Here is a 21,734-nt window from a genome sequence, read left to right on the forward strand (position 1 = left end):
GATGAAGGCCAACCCAATACCCTCGTCCTCTTTAAAATACTTGGGACAGGGGTATTGGTGTTGGTACCAAGGGAGTAACAGATTGTATACAATTTATGGACTTAATTGTACCGAGCGAGGAGTACTCCTCCCCGGAGCGTACTGTACCCTTAGTCCCATTCTAGGTCTGGACGTCGCAGAGCAGCAAGGAAGAACCCTGATTATCCCGGAAAGAAGACTCGACATTCGCCCCGATGTTCCTTTAAGACTCCAGAAGATTCCTCTTGGCTTCGGCAAAGAACTTAAACAGCTCCTGCTGGACTTCAGCCAAGAGGAAGAAATTATACAACATCTTCGGGAGACGGAGAAACAGGCCACCATCCGACTTACCCATGACCGGACGAAAATTACCGTGGTTGCCACAGCATTGGACAAGGACTCAAAGATTTCATGGTGGGAGAGTCTTTTTGGATACAGTCCTAAGGCAACCTTGTTCTTCAATTTGCTGATACACCCGGTGATAGTGCTTCTGGTTCTGGTTGGACTCATGTACTTAGGACAGTGGTGGATGTACCAGAGGGTCAAGAGACTAGCGGACCAACTAAGCCAGAACCAGACCGCACTTCACAAACTCAACCGCCGGAGGTTCGGGACTTGATTTCACCAAAGTCCTGAAGCCTAAAAATATCCAAAGGACAGGACAATTTGTGTGTGTGTGTGTGGGGGGGGGGGGGGGGGGGAATTCAGGATGGAGAATCTCAAATTTATCCTGAGACCCCATGTAATGGATATTGAACTTTTATAAATGTCCTTGGGTTTAGGTGGGTTGGGGGAGAGGGAGGGGAACTGTACATAATATGATGTGTTTTGAATGAATTTGGATAAGATTAGGGCATGATAGGGACAGGTGCCATTTGCCACTTTGAACCCTGGAACGGTGACGTTCCTAAGGGAAGGACTGGAGGTGTAGTGTGACGGAGGTATTTCCCCCTATAGAATTTAGGTACCATGACATCACCTCACTTAATGAAAAGTCTAACCTGCCTTGTAAAGACCTACTTATCTGTTCATGGGAGAACCGCACCCATCCTTCAATCAAGATGGAACAAGTAAAGTCAGAATGATCCTATTTAACCCTTATTGTTCCCATACCACTATCCCACCAACGATCCTATTTAACCCTTATTTTTGCCATACCACTATCCCACCAACGAACCCTTATCACCCACGCTCCCCTACCTCAAACCCACTCTATTAACCTCTACCTGCCCATATTCTCCCCTACCTCAACCCACTACCTGCCCATATTCTCCACCCACTATCCCACATCCCCCCTGAACCACCAATCCCCTGTCCTATCTTTGTAGGAGCATCCCTGCTCCCCTTTACCCCTTTTACCCCTGCTGTACCTCTGTAACCCTGTGGCTGTGGCCTGCATTTACCCTTGCAGTGCCACCATTAACCCTTCATTCCCTTAGGCATAGTTTTAGAGCCAGGTAGGGTGGGCTGCTATTGTGTGTATGTGTATTAGTTAGTTTGTGGGTGGAACTTGGGATTGAACAGTGTATTTAGTGCTGTATTGTGTACTGTAGGTGATAAATATCTTGTATTATTTGTATTATACCTACTGTGCAACGTGTGATTATTGGCGGTAGCTAGCTCAGTTAGGCGCTTGCAGCTAGTTTAGCGGGTAGTGTGACGCAAAGGAATAGTGTATTATTATTATAAAGGTATAAATGGGTGGAGTCATCGGTAGACAGCTCCTCCTATTTATGAATATAATTATTGATATTTGCATAAATATTGGTCATTAATATTCCCCCCTTTACACATGTCATCTGTCGTAAAGTGTTGACTTATTAGTATTACTACAGAGATGCTCGGTGTAACGTTACTCTGCACTGTAATAACCCAGTAATTGTTTGGTGTAATAATCTCAGTCGAGGCGAATTGTCCTCAAAACTTTTTTAAAATTCAAAATGAATTTATCATTGTTCTCCAGCCTTAACTTAAATCAGCCCAGGAGTGACCCTGAGCTCAACCCAGAACCAACCATGTTTCCAGGGCCCCTTCTACCTCCAAACAGTCACATGAAGAAGACACAAATATCAATCGCGAGGAGGTAACTGTAACCTGATATAGCAATTCAGATCCAGCATTAGTGTAGAACACTCGAGCACAATAGATGTCAATGGGAGAACCCCAGGCACCCCCTGCTCTGAAGAGGGGAGGGTGTCAGGACTCTAATTTAGCTTAGGAGTCCCTGCTCTGACTCCATATATATCTATATATGGAGTCAGTGCTTGGGGACACCCCAGTGTATTTAAATCTAATTTCTGAAAATCTTCTGCCAGGATTTGAACTCACAAACCCTTGTACATCAGAAGAAAGGACCTTACCCACTCAGCTATAAATCTGAATGCTAAACTGTGTCCGAAAAACCTCATAGTAGTTTCTGATTTAGTGACTATTCCTATTCAGCAGAAGATTTTTTTTTTTATATTTCTGTGCCTGTTAACATATAGATCTATAGTGTAGTGGTTAACATCCTTGCCTCTAATGTACAAGGTTGGGAGTTTGAATCCTGGCAGAAACATTTCGGAAATAGAGATTACATTTATCTATTTGATATTTTTTTAGTAATTGTAAAAAATTTATGGCACAAAATAAATGTGGAATTACTAAAAAATATAAATAAAAATAAAATTATATATATATATACAGTACAGACCAAAAGTTTGGACACACCTTCTCATTCAAAGAGTTTTCTTTATTTTCATGACTATGAAAATTGTAGATTCACACTGAAGGAATCAAAACTATGAATTATCACATGTGGAATTATATACATAACAAAAATTGTGAAACAACTGAAAATATGTCATATTCTAGGTTCTTCAGTAGCCTCCTTCTGCTTTGATTACTGCTTTGCACACTCTTGGCATTCTCTTGATGAGCTTCAAGAGGTAGTCACCTGAAATGGTCTTCACTTCACAGGTGTGCCCTGTCAGGTTTAATAAGTGGGATTTCTTGCCTTATAAATGGGGTTGGGACCATCAGTTGCGTTGTGGAGAAGTCAGGTGGATACACAGCTGATAGTCCTACTGAATAGACCGTTAGAATTTGTATTATGGCAAGAAAAAAGCAACTAAGTAAAGAAAAACGAGTGGCCATCATTACTTTAAGAAATGAAGGTCAGTCAGTCTGAAAAATTGGGAAAACTTTGAAAGTGTCCCCAAGTGCAGTCACAAAAACCATCAAGCGCTACAAAGAAACTGGCTCACATGCGGACCGCCCCAGGAAAGTAAGACCAAGAGTCACCTCTGCTGCGGAGGATAAGTTCATCCGAGTCACCAGCCTCAGAAATCGCAGGTTAACAGCAGTTCAGATCAGAGACCAGGTCAATGCCACACAGAGTTCTAGCAGCAGACACATCTCTAGAACAACTGTTAAGAGGAGACTGTGTGAATCAGGCCTTCATGGTAGAAGATCTGCTAGGAAACCACTGCTAAGGACAGGCAACAAGCAGAAGAGACTTGTTTGGGCTAAAGAACACAAGGAATGGACATTAGACCAGTGGAAATCTGTGCTTTGGTCTAATGAGTCCAAATTTGAGATCTTTGGCTCCAACCACCGTGTCTTTGTGCGACGCAGAAAAGGTGAACGGATGGACTCTACATGCCTGGTTCCCACCGTGAAGCATGGAGGAGGAGGTGTGATGGTGTGGGGGGGCTTTGCTGGTGACACTGTTGGGGATTTATTCAAAATTGAAGGCGTACTGAACCAGCATGGCTACCACAGCATCTTGCAGCGGCATGCTATTCCATCCGGTTTGCGTTTAGTTGGACCATCATTTATTTTTCAACAGGACAATGACCCCAAACGCACCTCCAGGCTGTGTAAGGGCTATTTGACCATGAAGGAGATTGATTGGGTGCTGCGCCAGATGACCTGGCCTCCACAGTCACCGGACCTGAACCCAATCGAGATGGTTTGGGGTGAGCTGGACCCCAGAGTGAAGGCAAAAGGGCCAACAAGTGCTAAGCATCTCTGGGAAATCCTTCAAGACTGTTGGAAGACCATTTCAGGTGACTACCTCTTGGAGCTCATCAAGAGAATGCCAAGAGTGTGCAAAGCAGTAATCAAAGCAAAAGGTGGCTACTTTGAAGAACCTAGAATATGACATATTTTCAGTTCTTTCACACTTTTTGTTATGTATATAATTCCACATGTGATAATTCATAGTTTTGATGCCTTCAGTGTGAATCTACAATTTCCATAGTCATGAAAATAAAGAAAACTCTTTGAATGAGGTGCGTCCAAACTTTTGGTCTGTACTGTATGTATATTATAAATGGTTCTGCCAAGATTTGAACTCCCAACCTTGTACATTAGAGGCAAGGATGTTAGCCACTACACTATAGAGGTACATGTTAACCTGCACAGAAATGTAAAATAATTTTCTGCTGAATAGGAATACTCACTACATCAGAAACTACTATGAGGTTTTTCTGACACAGTTTCACATTCAGCTTTATAGCTGGGTGGATAAGGTCCTTGTCTCTAATGTACCAGGTGTTGGGAGTTCAAATCCCAGCACAAACCTTTCAGAAAGGGATGTTTGGCTGAAGATGCTCACCCAACACTATCCAGCATCCAATACCCTATTAGAAGGAGAGCCATTGTAATAACATCTATGGGGCCTCTGTATTACATTATTGGGTCAGGGGCAGCATGGTCTTCTCCCGGGGCTTTTAAATGGAAACCTTCTAGAACAGCATGCTCAACCTGCGGTCCTCCAGCTGTTGCAAAACTACAACTCCCAGCATGTCCAAACAGCCTACAGCAGGGCATTGTGGGAGTTGTAGTTTTACAACAGATGGAGGGCCGCAGGTTGAGCATGCCTGTTCTAGAACATTGTCTTTAATGGATTGCACAGTTTATCAGTCTGCCAGACATGAAGCCCCAGAGGAATCTGATAACACAGGGACTCCGAGGTCACCAGAGTGAGAGGACTCTGCCGCCTCTCTGGCCATGTTCATGAACCTCATAAGTCACAAGGAAATACATCTACATTAATACAGGACATGGAAGACGGGGCAAGAGGGGGATGCAGCTGCAGTCTGCCACCCAATGCTTTACTGGGAAATAAAATAGCACTGACATCTTCATATTAGTCATTCCTGCACTGGATCAGGTCAGGAGGAGGATAGCAGCCTCAGAGTAAGAGAGAAGCAAGTTCTAGGAGCTCTACGTGAGAGTCCTCCACACACAGCACACCACGTACCTGTCATCTGCACACAGTTTTTCATAAATGTTTGCACTTCTTTTCTTTCACTGTCAGTAAACATAGATGAAGCGCTGTAGAAATAAAAGATAGATGATGATGGTGGTGACAGTGGTGTGAATGATGATCAGTGTGCTAATGATGATAGTGACCATGGTGGTGGTGAATGTGAAGATGGAGCTACTGTATGATGGTAACCACCATGATGGTGAGGGTTGAGATGATGATTATGCTGGTGATAGTGATGTTGATGGTCATGATGAAGGTTGTGGTGATGACTGTGTTCATGAAGATGAAGGACATAAATCCTGGCAGAAGATGTCTGATGTTCTCTATATCTGAGGTTTCTCTGTTGGTTTCTAGCTGTATCTTCTCTGCCTGTATTATCACATTTCTGGTACAGCCTCGTTGCAGTAGGCATCGTTATGAGGGATTCTGTCAGCTGCCGGGCAGTCCTATAATCTTCCTCTCTCTTGGTTTCTGCCCTTATAATGCCCCAGAGGTGCATTACCACCTTTCACACCTCTTCACTATCTTCTATGGTTAATATAATGTCATTGTGAGGAATATGGATTATCATTACTGGCAGCCCTGATTTTCATTTGATTCACCTTTTGCATGTACACAGTCAGTGTACATTCAAAATATGTTCTCACCCCCCAGCCATCTGCTGTCAGATAGCAAGGGAGAAACCCCCCCAGGGGTCCAGGCTTCGAGGAGGCCCCAGGTGGATAAAGTCACACCTCTTCCAGCTGACCAGCACCAGGAGGATGTAGGAGGAAAACTCCCGGCAGGAGGTCTCAGCCCTGGACCAGATCCATCACTTTCCCACAGACATGTTGGCACCGACATTACATATAGGAGCATTCATCTACCCGGTAACTGACTTGTACTCTGTGTAATCCTGTGGGTACCTGTATTTGTAACCTCAGACCACTGTATATATTCTCTGTGTGTATAGTGTTATATCCAGTGTGCCCTTAAGGAGATTTATTTCGTTGCTTCCCCCAACCAGAAGGGTCTCATCTGATAGGGATCATTATATCCCCCGGACCGTCCAGCACAGGACTACCCCTCCTGTGCAATACTGCACCCCACCACCCTGGGATAGCAGAGTACAAGCCTTCACTGCTTGTTCCTTTCCCCAGTGTTTCCTTAGCCTCAGGTCAGACACCTGTTTCTATCTATTTGTCATCTTCCTGCAGTCCTTCCCCTGAAGAGTCACGGACAGAAACGTGCCACGTCGGGAGACCATTGGAAGCAATTTTATCATTTTCTGCACTGGCAATTTGTTTGTAGTTCTAGGGTTCAGGTCCAAGATAGGGACTGGCTACCGGACGGGGTCGCCCTTTCCAGGGCGAGTGCTCCATGTAAATAGGTAAAAGCATAATAGCCCCCTTCACCTTAATAGGGTTATACAGGACCAGTCCTACTGCTCCATCTACACTGCTATACAGCAGATGCACTAGCTCCCGCACGGCATACACCCAGTGTCTCCTGGCTCCTGTCACCAAGGACCTACCCCATCATCTACAAAGGGTCTGGTGAGACTGTTCACGTCTTTCACGGACGGAGCTGTTTTTTTGTCTATACCAGCAAGGTACCATTAAGTTGTGTATGTATGTCTATACTGTGTAGTGAGTCTTATTATTATGCATATTCTAGACCATATTAAAAGTTATATTTTAAATAAGTTTACTCCCCCTTCCCCTGTGTAGGGGCCACTGTCTGTTTGCTACTTTGGAGTGTTTGCATAGCCTGAATTGATTCAGAGCTCTGATAAATTTTTGCTTAAGGCGAATAAATCTATAATTTAATCTTGTGCGCTGTCTTACATCTCGATCACGAATCCCCATGTCCGTGTTTTGGCCTAGTTATAAGTTACCGCGGGTTGGTTTCTCACCCTATATAGTCCTTTTAGCGGACCGGGCTTATATCAAACGAGAAGCTGGTGGCAGATACCCGGGCTGAGAATGCGCTGTTTGCACTCCGGCAGTAAAAAGGCTCTCAGCTTGTTGCCTCTCTGTGCCCGCATGGACAGGTGGTGTCTGTGTAAACTGTACCAAGCTGACCTTACCTGCTCCTCCAGGAAGGCGTAACATCACGTCTTGGTAACGAGGGACTATACTGTGTCTCGTGAGCTCGACATAGTTGATGTCAATTGGGCACGAGGGGTGGTATCTATATTAATTTCCATATCCTGCAAAATGTGCATATTCTTTTCTGTGCAACTGTTATGTTAAATGTAATGTGTCTGGTGGCAACAATGGCAGAGCTACAGGGACAGCGGATGGAACCTTCTTTCCATCCTCTTCTCTCCCTCTAGGGAGGAGTTTAGTTAGTGAAGGTCAGAGTCTGGCCTACCCCCTGTCCCAGGGAGGTTGTGGAGCAGCGAGCTCGTCCCGGTTGGGCGAGCCCTGCCTTAGTCAGCAGAGAACCATCAGCTCTGTTGGACCTGGAGGCCCAAGCTACAAGCCTCAGGAGCCAGGGAGAGAAAGCTCCTCTGGATAAAGCAAGACAGAGACGGACCAGATGACAAAGTTAAGTTACAGCATACAGCAAAGGAAAACTTCCTATATAATCCTAACAGCACAGCAGGGCTAGAGAGCAACAGATGTAGCAGGGCTGAGTGTGTTTGCCTGCCAGAATTTATGCCAACGCTTGCTGGTGACTAAGATAAAGTTGGAAGATTGTTCTCTGATGAAAGTTTATTCAAGTAAAGCTGTTATCAAGTTCATCACAAGGTCTGGACTCAATTTATTTCATCATCTTACCATTCAACTACCCATTTTTCTGCAGCAGACTGCCACGCTTGGGCTTCCGGTGTGTACAGGTGGGAGCACCGTGAAAAGTGCAACACCACTAAGGGACATTAGGACACCCTACACCACTCTGGTATTCCTATCCTGGGTACCCATCACCAGCCACCATCTACACAAAAGGGGGCCTTGTGCCTTTGTTGCTGAAATGCAACTGGCGTCAAAACAAACTTTATTATAACACCTTAAGGGACCCCTTGCCAGTGCCGGCTCTACCTGCTGCACCCTCATTATGGCCTCAGCATTGACCAGCAGTTGGTCTGACATGTCCACATGGATCTAAGCTAGGATGGGAATGAGCCTACGGTCTTGTCAGGTTTGTTCTGTGATAACATTGGTACTTACATAACTAGAGAAATATCTGCAGCCCCTCACCTGTGTACTAGGATGGGGACGATGAAGTCGGAGTAGTTGGGGTTCAGTTCAGCATCTTGCAGCCGGTTCATCATATCTGTGTAGTTATCCATCCACTCCACCTTCTCACCGATGGGGATGAAGTTTCCTGGAGATAATAACATTTACATTATGTATTAATGAGGGTCACCATGAGTGGACAAGTTGTGCTCTCCTGGAGTAAGATGCATTTGAGGAAATAGTCCTCTGATGTGGTGTGAGGGGAGACGTTTTATATTGGCCAGCTTGTTTACTTTCCAGAGCTTCTCATTTCTGGTCTCTTTGTATAATGTACATTCATTCACTCCTTATTCTTATGTGACGTTAAATATGTTTGTGTCATGAGCGTGACAATCGTGGCCACAGGGGTTGTAACTGTGACTGGGTCCAGTGGGGCCGGACCAGGAGCACAGCGTTAGGGGTAGGCCATCATGACGATGGTTAAGCAGTGAGGGAGGAGGTTAGATAGGGTTAATTATAAAGAAGGCAGTGGTTCGTGGGAGGAGTGGTAGCTATAGTAACGGAGGTGGGTGGGGTAAGGTTTTAAATTGGTGAGGAGGTGTGGGGAAATCGCCATTTTGGGGTTCAGGCAGAAAACGAGCACCTGCGTGAGAGATGTCTGCCTTGGATCTGTTAGTGGAGGAGCTGTTGGTGCGACTATGCCGGGAGGCTGAGGTGTGTGGGGCTGGCTGCGTGAGCAAGTGGGGGAATTCATGGAGGAACCCGCAGCAGCTAAGTCTCCCCCTAATGTGCGGGCTACCCGGCCAAGAGCACCCCCAGGGTTCGGCGCCTCAAGGGACCCTCCGTGGCGGGGAGCGCCGCACAGCCTGTCGGTATGCGCTCTCGCCGCCGTAGGAATCCAGAGATGCGGCGGGACCCCGAGCAGAGTGGGACACCCCTTTCAACTGGATTGGGACCAGTATTGGCGTGCTCAACAGGTCGGTCAGGCTGCACAGAGGGGAAGAGAAAGCCTGTGCAGGCCCTCAACAGCGCAGAGTGAGGAGGTAGCCGTCACCACGTGGCAGGAGCCATGTGTTCTCAAGTCGCAAGGGTGTCCAGTGTAGTCCAGACTGCATCCCTGGCTGTCCAAGAAGAGATGCCTGCCACATCAGGGAGCTCCATCCGAGAGGAGAGGCCTTCTACATCCAGGAGCTGGACATCGGCATCCAGGGATCTTTAGGATGCAGGACCTGCGGCAGCGGGAGTCACTGTGCCCGTGGTGCCTGGTGAGATTCCATGGGGTCCCATATTATCTCAGCTTAGCTCCCCTGGGGGGTGGTATGCTCAATGAGAATCAGGGGTTAGGTCAGTTTTGGGGGGGAGTGGCGGGTTGGTTGACTAGCTTGGAGGCGAGTGGAGAGTCTCCGTTACCAGCCTGGGGGGAGCGTTCAGGGGCCAGTTATGGTGGTTGGGCCTGTAGGGGGTGCGGTATCGTCGGTTTCTGTGGAGACTCAAGCAGGGGGGGGAGGATAGGCCTAGATTGGATGATAAGGGCGCGTGGAGAAGTGTACAGTTTCGTCAGCGTAAGGCGGTGAGGCCGGTGGGATCACAAGGATATTGGCCTGTGGTTAAAAGTTACGACTCCGACCCGGCTAGTGCAGCTCTTTTGAGGAAAGTCCGGGGGGGTTCCTTCAGGGGCTATCGGGGCGGCCTCGGCAAAAGGATAATGTTTCCTTTTCAATTAAGGAAACTGTACATTCGGGGGTAAGTGCAAGTTCAAACATGAATGCACTTTGTGTGGGGGATTACACGGGGCCAACAGGTGTTTTAAGGGCGGTAGGCAAAGAGGGGGAGATTCCGTTGGAAAAGGGCCGGACGCCCAGGGGCGTAGCGTGGGGGGGGCGGGGGAGCGTTTCCCCGGGCGCCACACTGCAGGGGGGGGCGCTGTCCACTGCAACACCAAAATCTTAAATCGCTGATGCTGTGTTTTTTTTCTTCACACAGCGCTGCAGAGCGAGGAGGCGGGGCGCAGTACGATGACACTGATAGGCCCCGCCCACCTTCCAGGCAGGAAAGACAGTGCAGAGCCAGAGCAAGAAGATAGAAGCAGAAGATGGCTGCCGCACTGTCCCTGCTTCAGTACTTGTAACGGTCAGAGAGTTTATCCAGACAGGCAGCCTGAAAGCGACCCTGACCGAGTAAGTGACACAGTAGTCATTCCCAGTCCCACCCTGAGTGAATTAGGTCAGTCACAGTGTGTATGTTGGCATGGGCTGAGGGTAGGCGTTAGGGGTAATATATGAGTGAACTAGTGAAGTGCCACTGTGCCAGTGCCATGAGAGCCAGGCCAAGGCTGCCAAGTAGATGGCATCATGGCAGTCAGGGTGCTGGTGAAGGATGACCAGCCCAGGGACGCTTACTGAGAGAGACAGTATGCCTCTCGGGGATGCCATCTGCAGTTTCTGCCAATCTCTGCTGTCCATATACCAGGCCTACCCTGGTATATGGGTGGACAGCAGAGATGGGCAGATGGCATCCCAGAGGCAGTACTGTCTCAGGTCATCCTTCACCAGCACCGCCTGACTGCCACGGTCCTGCTTGGACTGGCTCTTATGGCACTTCAATGCCTGCTGCTTGGTCTTTTATATCCTGCTTTTGTAGTGTCCCACTAGGTAAATGTGGGCACTACACAAGGGTTAATATGACTATTGTAGTGATATGATGTTTTATGTTTATTTCCCTGTGTTATCTGAGTATCAGGCCTGTTAGGGTGTAGTTCCTCCTCCTAGCCAGTAGAGGGAGCTAGGGAACCCCTAGTATATATAGTTAGGCCCAGACAGGGAAGGGTAGTGTAGTCCAGGAGGCTAGTAAGAGCAGTCTAGCCTGCCTGAAGTTCTTGAGCCAGAGTTAGCTCAGAAGATTTACCCAAGGAGAAGGGTTTGCCTCCTGGTAGAAACCAAGTTCTACTAACCAGAGCAGAGCCAGTATTCCAGCCAGACAAGTAAGCTGAAGGGCAGAAGGATTATTAACTCAAAGCAAGGATATATACCTGAGGAAGATTGCTACCAAGGATAAAAGCCAGCATTAGGGCATACGGGCCTTGGGATACAGACAGCCAGGAGTTCTGAGGAATAGTGCACAGGATTTCTGAGGAAGAGTGCAGCCTGGTCTGTAAGTGTTGTTTTTACCCTCTGAGTATCTTGCAAAGAACATTGTACCTGCCATTGATGTGAAAGCCTGCTTATTACTGATGCATCACCTGGAACTTGCAAAAGATTGTATAAAGTTAACTGTTTTCAGTAAAGAAAGTTTGGTTCACCACAACATCGTGTTCCTCACTTATTACTACTATAAATCGGTGTGCCACCGTTACAGGCACTGGTGTCACGAATCTTAAAGGGACCTTGCCCCAGGCACATTAAACATCTGTAACATCCAGGGCACCTCATCCACCATCAGGCCTGGTCCCTGAATACAGAGAGTGCCCCAGAGGACCCCTGTGCCAGCCTCTCCATCACTGCTGTACGCCTGCCCAGGGTCTCCCTACAAATTGTGAGTAACCCTCGTTTGCCCATTAACCGTGACCTCACATCGCAATACCCTGCAGGTCTGCGTACTGCACTTTGGAACCAGGTTTTGATCTGGGTCCCTGGGAGCTTCAGGGCTGCAGCCAGGTCTGCCCTCCTCTCAGTCTCAGGTCCAGACAAGTATCTCTGCAGAGTCCAGACAGTCACGGACCAAGTTTAAGTCCCTCTGAGGCTCAGCCTAAGGGTCCATTCACACATCTGCAACGTGTTTTGCGGATCCACGGATCCGAGGATCCGCAAAACATGGACTGTGGCAATGTGCGTTCCGCATTTTGCGGACCGCACATTGTCGGCACTAATAGAAAATGCCTGTTCTTGTCTGTAATTGCGGAATAGGACATGTTCTTTTTTTATCGGGAACGGAATTGCGGACCCGGAAGTGTGGGTCCGCAACTCCGTATCTGGGCAGCACATTGTGCTGCCCCATAGAAATTAAAGGGTCCGCAATTCCATTCCCGCAAAATGCTGAACGAAATTGCGGACGTGTGAATGGACCCTAAGGCTACTTTGACACTGCTTATCCCCTTGAGGAAGCTAAGGCGAAACGTGCGTCGGTTAGTTCACTACAACCTGCTTTTATCCTCTTGCCTCCACATGTTGGATATGCACTTGGCGCTTCATATAGCATGCTGCTGATGTTATACCCTAGCACTGTGAAGCTGTCGCTTATGGGGTGGTATAAGTACTTGCTTGAACATGCTTGTAGGAGGATAGCAGTCTTATCAATATTTCCTTTGAATATTGGGTCCCTATTTTTGTCCTGTGTATTTTATCGCCTATGTCTATGTTATTATATGTATTAATAAAGGAGGTACTTATTTTCATACTACCATGCTTGTCGTGCACAATTAATTGGTGAGGCTACTTTCACACTAGCGGCAGGACGGATCCGACAGGTTGTTCACCCTGTCGGATCTGTCCTGCCGCTATTTCCCGGACCGCAGCTCCGTCCCCTTTGACTATAATGGGGACCGGGGCGGAGCTCCAGCACAACACGGCGAAAGGCCGCCGGACTGAAAGTACTGCATGTCCGACTTTTTAGTGCTGCGCCGGAGCTCCGCCCCCGTCCCCATTATAGTCAATGGGGATGGAGCGGCAGTCCGGCAAAATAGCAGCAGGATGGATCCGACAGAGTGAACAGCCTGTCGGATCCGTCCTGCCGCTAGTGTGAAAGTAGCCTTAGATACTGAGCTGAGGCACAACTAAACAGTGCCTCATCTGCTGCACCACTCAGACCAGTCAGGGGGTCAGGGCAGCAGTAGTTGTTTCTTCAGGTTAACGATTGCTCGCTGCCCAGAGAGGTAATTTTTGTGGGGAAAATGTGTCTCAGGATGAGCCTCAGGAGGAGTCATACTGGACCAGTATTAATAATGGAGGATTATTACTGTGGGGGCCTAGGTGGAATATGCACAGGGAGTAGTACTAGTAATATTCTTTCCCATAGGCCTATTGTGCAGCAGATTCCACTTAGGCCCCCACAGTAATAATCCTTTGTATTAATACATTGTTACTCCTCATTAGGCCCCATGCCCCAGCCAGGCCTCACTGAGAACCTCAGAGGGCAGCTTACTTTAATAATATATGAATAATAAAGAGGGGCCATTATAATATACAGGGGGAATAATATTATGGGGAACGGGGGACTATCTGTCTGGCTCTAGCACAGTATTGGGGGGCAGCAGGATGACAGTGTTGAGACACCAGGAAGGAGAGGATGATAGTAAAGTGAGGAACCTAAAAAAAATTCTGTGAAACTCTGCCGAGACGAGAAGCGGCTGAAAGAAGGTGTCATGGCGGTCTTATCCTGAATGAAGACGCTGAGGAAAGTCTACATCACAGGAGACGTCACTGGATGTAACAGGTATGTGCGGTATTCTACTGTAATAATAATGTCCATCGACATATCTGTTTTATGGTAGGGTTGGGGGAGGAGATTGAGAATATGGCCGACCCTGCTGCATCCTGGCCCCAGACTACAAGTCACACTGTGTGTGTTCTGAATTCTGGGGGCTCACACCCATCTACTACATTATCTGTACTCAGAGAGTTAACACTGTTATCTGTGGTGTTACATAGGACTGCAGGTGACATCTACTACATTATCTGTACTCAGAGAGTTAACACTGTTATCTGTGGTGTTACATAGGACTGCAGGTGATCCACTACATTATCTGTTAAAAGGGCGTGCCCACAGGCTGGGGGGGGCGCAATTTATTCCTTGCCCCGGGTGGTGGCAAACCATGCTACGCCACTGCGGACACTAGTGTGGGTGGAAAAGATGCGGGAGTTTCTAGATAGGTACCCAAATTGGGAAGCAGCGTTTTTGTTGAAAAATGGTTTTCAGTTTGGTTTCTGTATCCCATCTGTTACACCGGCGGGGCCGCTGGTTCACAAGAACCTGAGGTCCTCACTTGATCACCCGGGGGTAGTTTCGGAGAAGTTGAGGAGGGAGGTGGAGTTGGGGCAGATGGCCGGCCCGTTCAGTGGGCCACCGTTGGCTGACTTCAGGGTTTCTCCGCTGGGGGTGGTGCCGAAGAAGGTTCCGAAGGGTGCGTCGGTCAATAATGGTATAGATCCTGATTTATGTTCAATGGTGTTTGTCATTTGATGCGGCTGTCCGTTGGGTTTGGTGTTTGGTCCAGGGAACGTTGTTGGCAAAAATTGACATCGAGGCAGCGTTTCATTTGTTACCGGGTCATGCAGATAGCATGCATTTGCTAGGTTGTTTTTGGTACAGGGGTTATTTTGTGGACAGATGTCTGCCCATGGGTTGTTTGGTTTCTTGTGCGTACTTCGAGACGTTTAGTTCCTTTTTAGAATGGGTCGTGGTTGAGGTGTCTGGTTGTTCATCGGTCATCCATTATTTGGATGATTTTTTATGCCTCCGGCCGTCCGGTTCTTGCGTTTGTTCTTTGTTGTTGCAGACGTTGCGGTCGTCTTTTGTGTTGTGATTTTTAGGCATTGTCATTGACACGGTCATAATGGAATGTAGGCTACCGGAGGACAAGCTTGAGAATTTAAGAGGGGAGGTTAGTCGGCAAAAAGAAGGGAAAAGATTATGTTGAGGGATCTGCAGTCCTTGCTGAACTTTGCCTGCAGGATACTGCCAGTGGTGCTGCAAGGGGGTGCGGACCGCATGAGGTGACACCAGCAGGACCGGCCAACAGCACACTTGCCTGTGTCACAACTTGCACACTTCTCATTTACGAATCCCAGGCATAGTCATCTGTATTGCCGCCCTCAGGAGAGGGAGAGATGTGTCTGGGATTCGAACTCAGAGGGCAATTTACATTAATAATATATTAATAATAAAGAGGGGCCATTATAATATACAGGGGGAATAATATTATGGGGAATGGGGGACTATCTGTCTGGCTCTAGCACAGTATTGGGGGGCAGCAGCAGGAGGAGTTGTTGAGACCCCCGGAAGGAGAGGATGATAGTAAAGTGAGGAACCTAAAAAAAATTCTGTTTAACTCTGCAGAGACGAGAAGCGGCTGAAAGAAAGTGTCATGGCGGTCTTATCTCTGAATGAAGACGCTGAGGAAAGTCTACATCACAGGAGATGTCACTGGATGTAACAGGTATGGTGTAACAGGTATGGTTCGGTATCAGAGGCAAAGCACTTACCCACACAGCCATAAGAGCTGCAGTGCCACTGACTGAAAAAATATGAGACTTCTACTGTTATAGCTGGCTAAGTGTACATCTATACACATGACAGCTGCCCTAACACACCCAGCACTGCTATATCTCTATATGACAGCTGTCCCAGCACACTCAGCTCTGCTATATTTCTATATATGATAGCTGCCCCATATAGAGATATAGTAGAGCTGAGTGTGCTGGTGCAACTGTCATTTGTATTAGATGTAGCAGAGCTGGGTGTGCTGGGGCAGCTATCATATATAGAGATATAGCAGAGCTGAGTGTGCTGGGACAGCTGTCATATAGAGATATAGCAGTGCTGGGTGTGTTAGGGCAGCTGTCATGTGTATAAATGTACACTTAGCCAGCTATAACAGTAGAAGTATCATATTTTTTCAGTCAGTGGCACTGCAGCTCTTATGGCTGTGTGGGTAAGTGCTTTACCTCTGATACAGAAAGTCGTGGGTTCAAATCCCAGCAGAAACTTTTCTGAAATACAGGCTAAATTAGAATACACAAGCACTGACTCCAAATATGGACATGCAGGGCGGGACACAGGAAGAGGCTGCATCGCATCGCTGACATGGCGGTAAGTATAAGTGTTTTTTTTAATACACGACTGTTATTGCCATGGGGGAGCGAGAGGCACTTGATACTGGCACATGCGGGGAGGGGGGTTGGCACCTGATACTGGCACATGGGGGGGAGGTTGGCATTATGATACTGGCACATGGGGGGAAGGAGAGAGGCACCTGATACTGGCACATGGGGGGATTGGCACTATGATACTGACACATGCAGGGGAGGTTAGCACTATGATACTGGCACATGGGGGGGAAGGAGAGAGGCACCTGATACTGGCACATGGGGGGGGGTTGTCACTATGATACTGGCACATGGGGGGAAGGAGAGAGACTCTTGATATTGGCACATGGGGGAGGAGAGATGCACTTGATACTGGCACCTTTGGGGTGGGAGATGGCACTATGATACTGGGACATGGGGAGGGAGGAGAGAGGCACTTGATACTGGCACCTTTGGGGGGGGTGGCACTATGATACTGGGACATGGGGAGGGAGGAGAGAGGCACTTGATACTGGCACATGGGGGAGGAGAGAGGCACTTGATACTGGCACATTGGGGGGGTGTCACTATGATACTGGCACATTGGGGGGTGGGAAGGAGAGAGGCACTTGATACTGGCACATTGAGGGGGTGTCACTATGATACTGGCACATTGGGGGGTGGGAAGGAGAGAGGCACTTGATACTGGCACTTTTTTTTGGGGGGGGGAGATGGCACTATGATCCTGGCACATGGGGGAAGGAGAGAGGCACTTAATACTGGCACATTGGGGGGGAGATGGCACTATGATACTGGCACATGGGGGGAGAGAGGCACTTGATACTGGCACATGGGGGGTTTGGCACTATGATACTGGCACAAGGGGGGTGGGAAGGAGAGAGGCACTTGATACTGGCACATTGGGGGGGGGGGGGAGATGGCACTATAATACTGGGACATGGGGAGGGAGGAGAGAGGCACTTGATACTGGCACATTGGGGGGGGGGTGGGAAGGAGAGAGGCACTTAATACTGGCACTTTTGGGGGAGAGATGGCACTATGATACTGGCACATGGGGGGAGAGAGGCACTTAATACTGGCACATTGGGGGGGGAGATGGCACTATGATACTGGCACAAGGGGGGGAGGGAGGCACTTGATACTGGAACTTTTTTAGGGAGGAGAGAGGCACTTTATACTGGCACATGGGGGGTTTGGCACTATGATACTGGTACAAGGTGGGTGGGAAGGAGAGAGGCACTTGATACTGGCACATGGGGGGGGGGGAGATGGCACTATGATACTGGTACATGTGGGGGGGAGGAGAGAGGCACTTGATACTGGCACATGATAGGGAGGCATCTATGGGGACGCTTACTGGCACATTATTGGGGGGCATTATGGGGGACACTAGGCCGGCAGCCTATCAGAGGCCGAACACTGAGGACATCTACTGGGGCACTATATATGGGGCATTTTATACTGGTACATTATGGAGGGCACTAGCAGGAAGGGGGGAGAGGAGCACTATGGGGGAATTTACTGGGGGCACTATATAGGGGTATTTTATACTAGCACATTATGGGGGCACTATGGGGACATTAGCTCAACTGGGGGCATTACAAGGGGGTATTTTTTGCTCTGTCACATTATAAGGAGAATAATTTCTACTGGGGGGGGGGCATTATTGTGGGCTTTATTACTCCCCCATGGTATGACCCCCTAGTGGGAGCACCGGCCTCTCCCTGCTCCGCTATCCCTCTGCCCCTTCTCCAAATCCTTATTATGAAATCTTTCTCATTAGGATAAAAAACAACATCAGCTCCGCCGAGTCCCCGGCCAAAGTGTGGAAGTGGCGTCCGAGATCCCCAAGGGCCAAGTGACTGTAAGTGTTCATGTGAAATATGTTTGTTAAACACATATAGGATACACTGTGCCCCACAATATACAGTATACCTCTACACTGTGCCACACAATATATAGTATACCGCTACACTGTGCCACACAATATACAGTATACCTCTACACTGTGCCCCACAATATACAGTATACCGCTACACTGTGCCCCACAATATACAGTATACCTCTACACTGTGCCCCACAATATACAGTATACCGCTACACTGTGCCCCACAATATACAGTATACCTCTACACTGTGCCACACAATATACAGTATACCGCTACACTGTGCCAGACAATATACAGTATACCGCTACACTGTGCCCTGCAATATACAGTATACCGCTACACTGTGCCCCGCAATATACAGTATACCTCTACACTGTGCCCCACAATATACAGTATACCTCTACACTGTGCCACACTATATACAGTATACCTCTACACTGTGCCACACAATATACAGTATACCGCTACACTGTGCCACACAATATACAGTATACCTCTACACTGTGCCCCACAATATACAGTATACCTCTACACTGTGCCACACTATATACAGTATACCTCTACACTGTGCCACACAATATACAGTATACCGCTACACTGTGCCACACAATATACAGTATACCTCTACACTGTGCCACACAATATACAGTATACCGCTACACTGTGCCACACAATATACAGTATACTGCTACACTGTGCCACACAATATACAGTATACCTCTACACTGTGCCACACAATATACAGTATACCGCTACACTGTGCCCCACAATATACAGTATACCTCTACACTGTGCCCCACAATATACAGTATACCTCTACACTGTGCCCACAATATACAGTATACCGCTACACTGTGCCCCACAATATACAGTATACCTCTACACTGTGCCACACAATATACAGTATACCTCTACACTGTGCCACAGCAATATACAGTATACCGCTACACTGTGCCACACAATATACAGTATACCTCTACACTGTGCCACAATATACAGTATACCTCTACACTGTGCCCACAATATACAGTATACCTCTACACTGTGCACCACACAATATACAGTATACCTCTACACTGTGCCACACAATATACAGTATACCTCTACACTGTGCCCACAATATACAGTATACCTACACTGTGCCCACAATATACAGTATACCTACACTGTGCCACACAATATACAGTATACCTCTACACTGTGCCACACAATATACAGTATACCTCTACACTGTGCCCACAATATACAGTATACCTCTACACTGTGCCACACATATACAGTATACCTCTACACTGTGCCACACATATACAGTATACCTCTACACTGTGCCACACAATATACAGTATACCTCTACACTGTGCCACACAATATACAGTATACCTCTACACTGTGCCCACAATATACAGTATCCTCTACACTGTGCCCACAATATACAGTATACCGCTACACTGTGCCACAATATACAGTATACCTCTACACTGTGCCACACAATATACAGTATACCTCTACACTGTGCCCCACACTATACAGTATACCCTCTACACTGTGCCCCACAATATACAGTATACCTCTACACTGTGCCCCACAATATACAGTATACCTCTACACTGTGCCCCACAATATACAGTATAACCGCTACACTGTGCCCCACAATATACAGTATACCTCTACACTGTGCCACACAATATACAGTATACCCTACAACTGTGCCACACAATATACAGTATACCTCTACACTGTGCCACACTTTATACAGTATACCTCTACACTGTGCCCCACAATATACAGTATACCTCTACACTGTGCCCCACAATATACAGTATACCGCTACACTGTGCCCCACAATATACAGTATACCGCTACACTGTGCCCCACAATATACAGTATACCTCTACACTGTGCCACACAATATACAGTATACCGTCTACACTGTTGCCAACTTATATATCAGTATACCTCTATACTGTGCCCCACAATATACAGTATACCGCTACCACCCTGTGCCCCCCACAATATACAGTATACCTCTACACTGTGACCCACACAATATACAGTATACCTCTACACTGTGCCACACAATATACAGTATACCTCTACACTGTTCCCCACAATATACAGTATACCTCTACACTGTGCCACACAATATACAGTAACCTCTACACTGTGCCCCACAATATACGTAGTATACCGCTACACTGTAGACCCCACAATATACAGTATACCGCTACACTGTGCCACACAATATACAGTATACCTCTACACTGTGCCACACAATATACAGTATACCTCTACACTGTGCCCCACAATATACAGTATACCTCTACACTGTGCCCCACATATATAGTATACCGCTACACTGTGCCCCACAATATACAGTATACCTCTACACTGTGCCACACAATATACAGTATACCTCTACACTGTGTCCCCACACACTATACAGGTATCCTCTACACTGTGCCCCCACTATATACAGTATACCTCCTACACTGTGCCACACAATATACAGGTATACCTCTACACTGTGCACCACAATTACAGTATACCTCTACCCTGTGCCACACACTATACAGTATACCTCTACACTGTGCCCCACACTATACAGTATACCTCTACACTGTGCCCCACAATATACAGTATACCTCTACACTGTGCCACACAATATACAGTATACCTCTACACTGTGCCCCACAATATACAGTATACCTCTACACTGTGCCCCACAATATACAGTATACCTCTACACTGTGCCCCACAATATACAGTATACCTCTACACTGTGCCCCACAATATACAGTATACCTCTACACTGTGCCCACACAATATACAGTATACCTCTACACTGTGCCCCACAATATACAGTATACCTCTACACTGTGCCCCACAATATACAGTATACCGCTACACTGTGCCCCACAATATACAGTATACCTCTACACTGTGCCACACAATATACAGTATACCGCTACACTGTGCCACACAATATACAGTATACCTCTACACTGTGCCACACAATATACAGTATACCGCTACACTGTGCCACACAATATACATTATACCTCTACACTGTGCCACACAATATACAGTATACCTCTACACTGTGCCCACACAATATACAGTATACCTCTACACTGTGCCACACAATATACAGTATACCTCTACACTGTGCCCCACAATATACAGTATACCTCTACACTGTGCCACACAATATACAGTATACCTCTACACTGTGCCCCACACAATATACAGTATACCTCTACACTGGGCCCCACAATATACAGTATACCTCTACACTGTGCCCCACATATACAGTATACCGCTACACTGTGCCCCACAATATACAGTATACCTCTACACTGTGCCCACACAATATACAGTATACCTCTACACTGTGCCCCACAATATACAGTATACCTCTACAACTGTGCCCCACAATATACAGTATACCGCTACACTGTGCCCCACAATATACTGTATACCTCTACACTGTGCCACACAATTATACAGTATACAGCTACAACTGTGCCACACAATATACGAACCTCTACACTGTGCCACACAATATATAGTACTCTACCTGTGCCCATACCTCTACACTGTGCCCCAC

General features: G+C 47.3%; 1 protein-coding gene across 1 annotated transcript in view; it reads right to left on the minus strand.

Annotated features, from left to right (window-relative positions):
* Positions 1-21,734, minus strand: part of LOC122944370 (eukaryotic translation initiation factor 3 subunit A-like) — a 117,490-nt gene that overhangs the window by 50,082 nt on the left and 45,674 nt on the right. The window contains exons 3-4 of the mRNA XM_044302566.1: positions 8,461-8,587; positions 5,267-5,340 (exon numbers count right to left, since the gene is read on the minus strand). Of these exons, the coding sequence (XP_044158501.1) occupies positions 5,267-5,340; positions 8,461-8,587 (201 nt within the window). The remainder of the gene's footprint in view (positions 1-5,266; positions 5,341-8,460; positions 8,588-21,734) is intronic.

This window comes from Bufo gargarizans, chromosome 8, assembly GCF_014858855.1.
Source record: "Bufo gargarizans isolate SCDJY-AF-19 chromosome 8, ASM1485885v1, whole genome shotgun sequence".
NCBI lineage: Eukaryota > Metazoa > Chordata > Amphibia > Anura > Bufonidae > Bufo > Bufo gargarizans.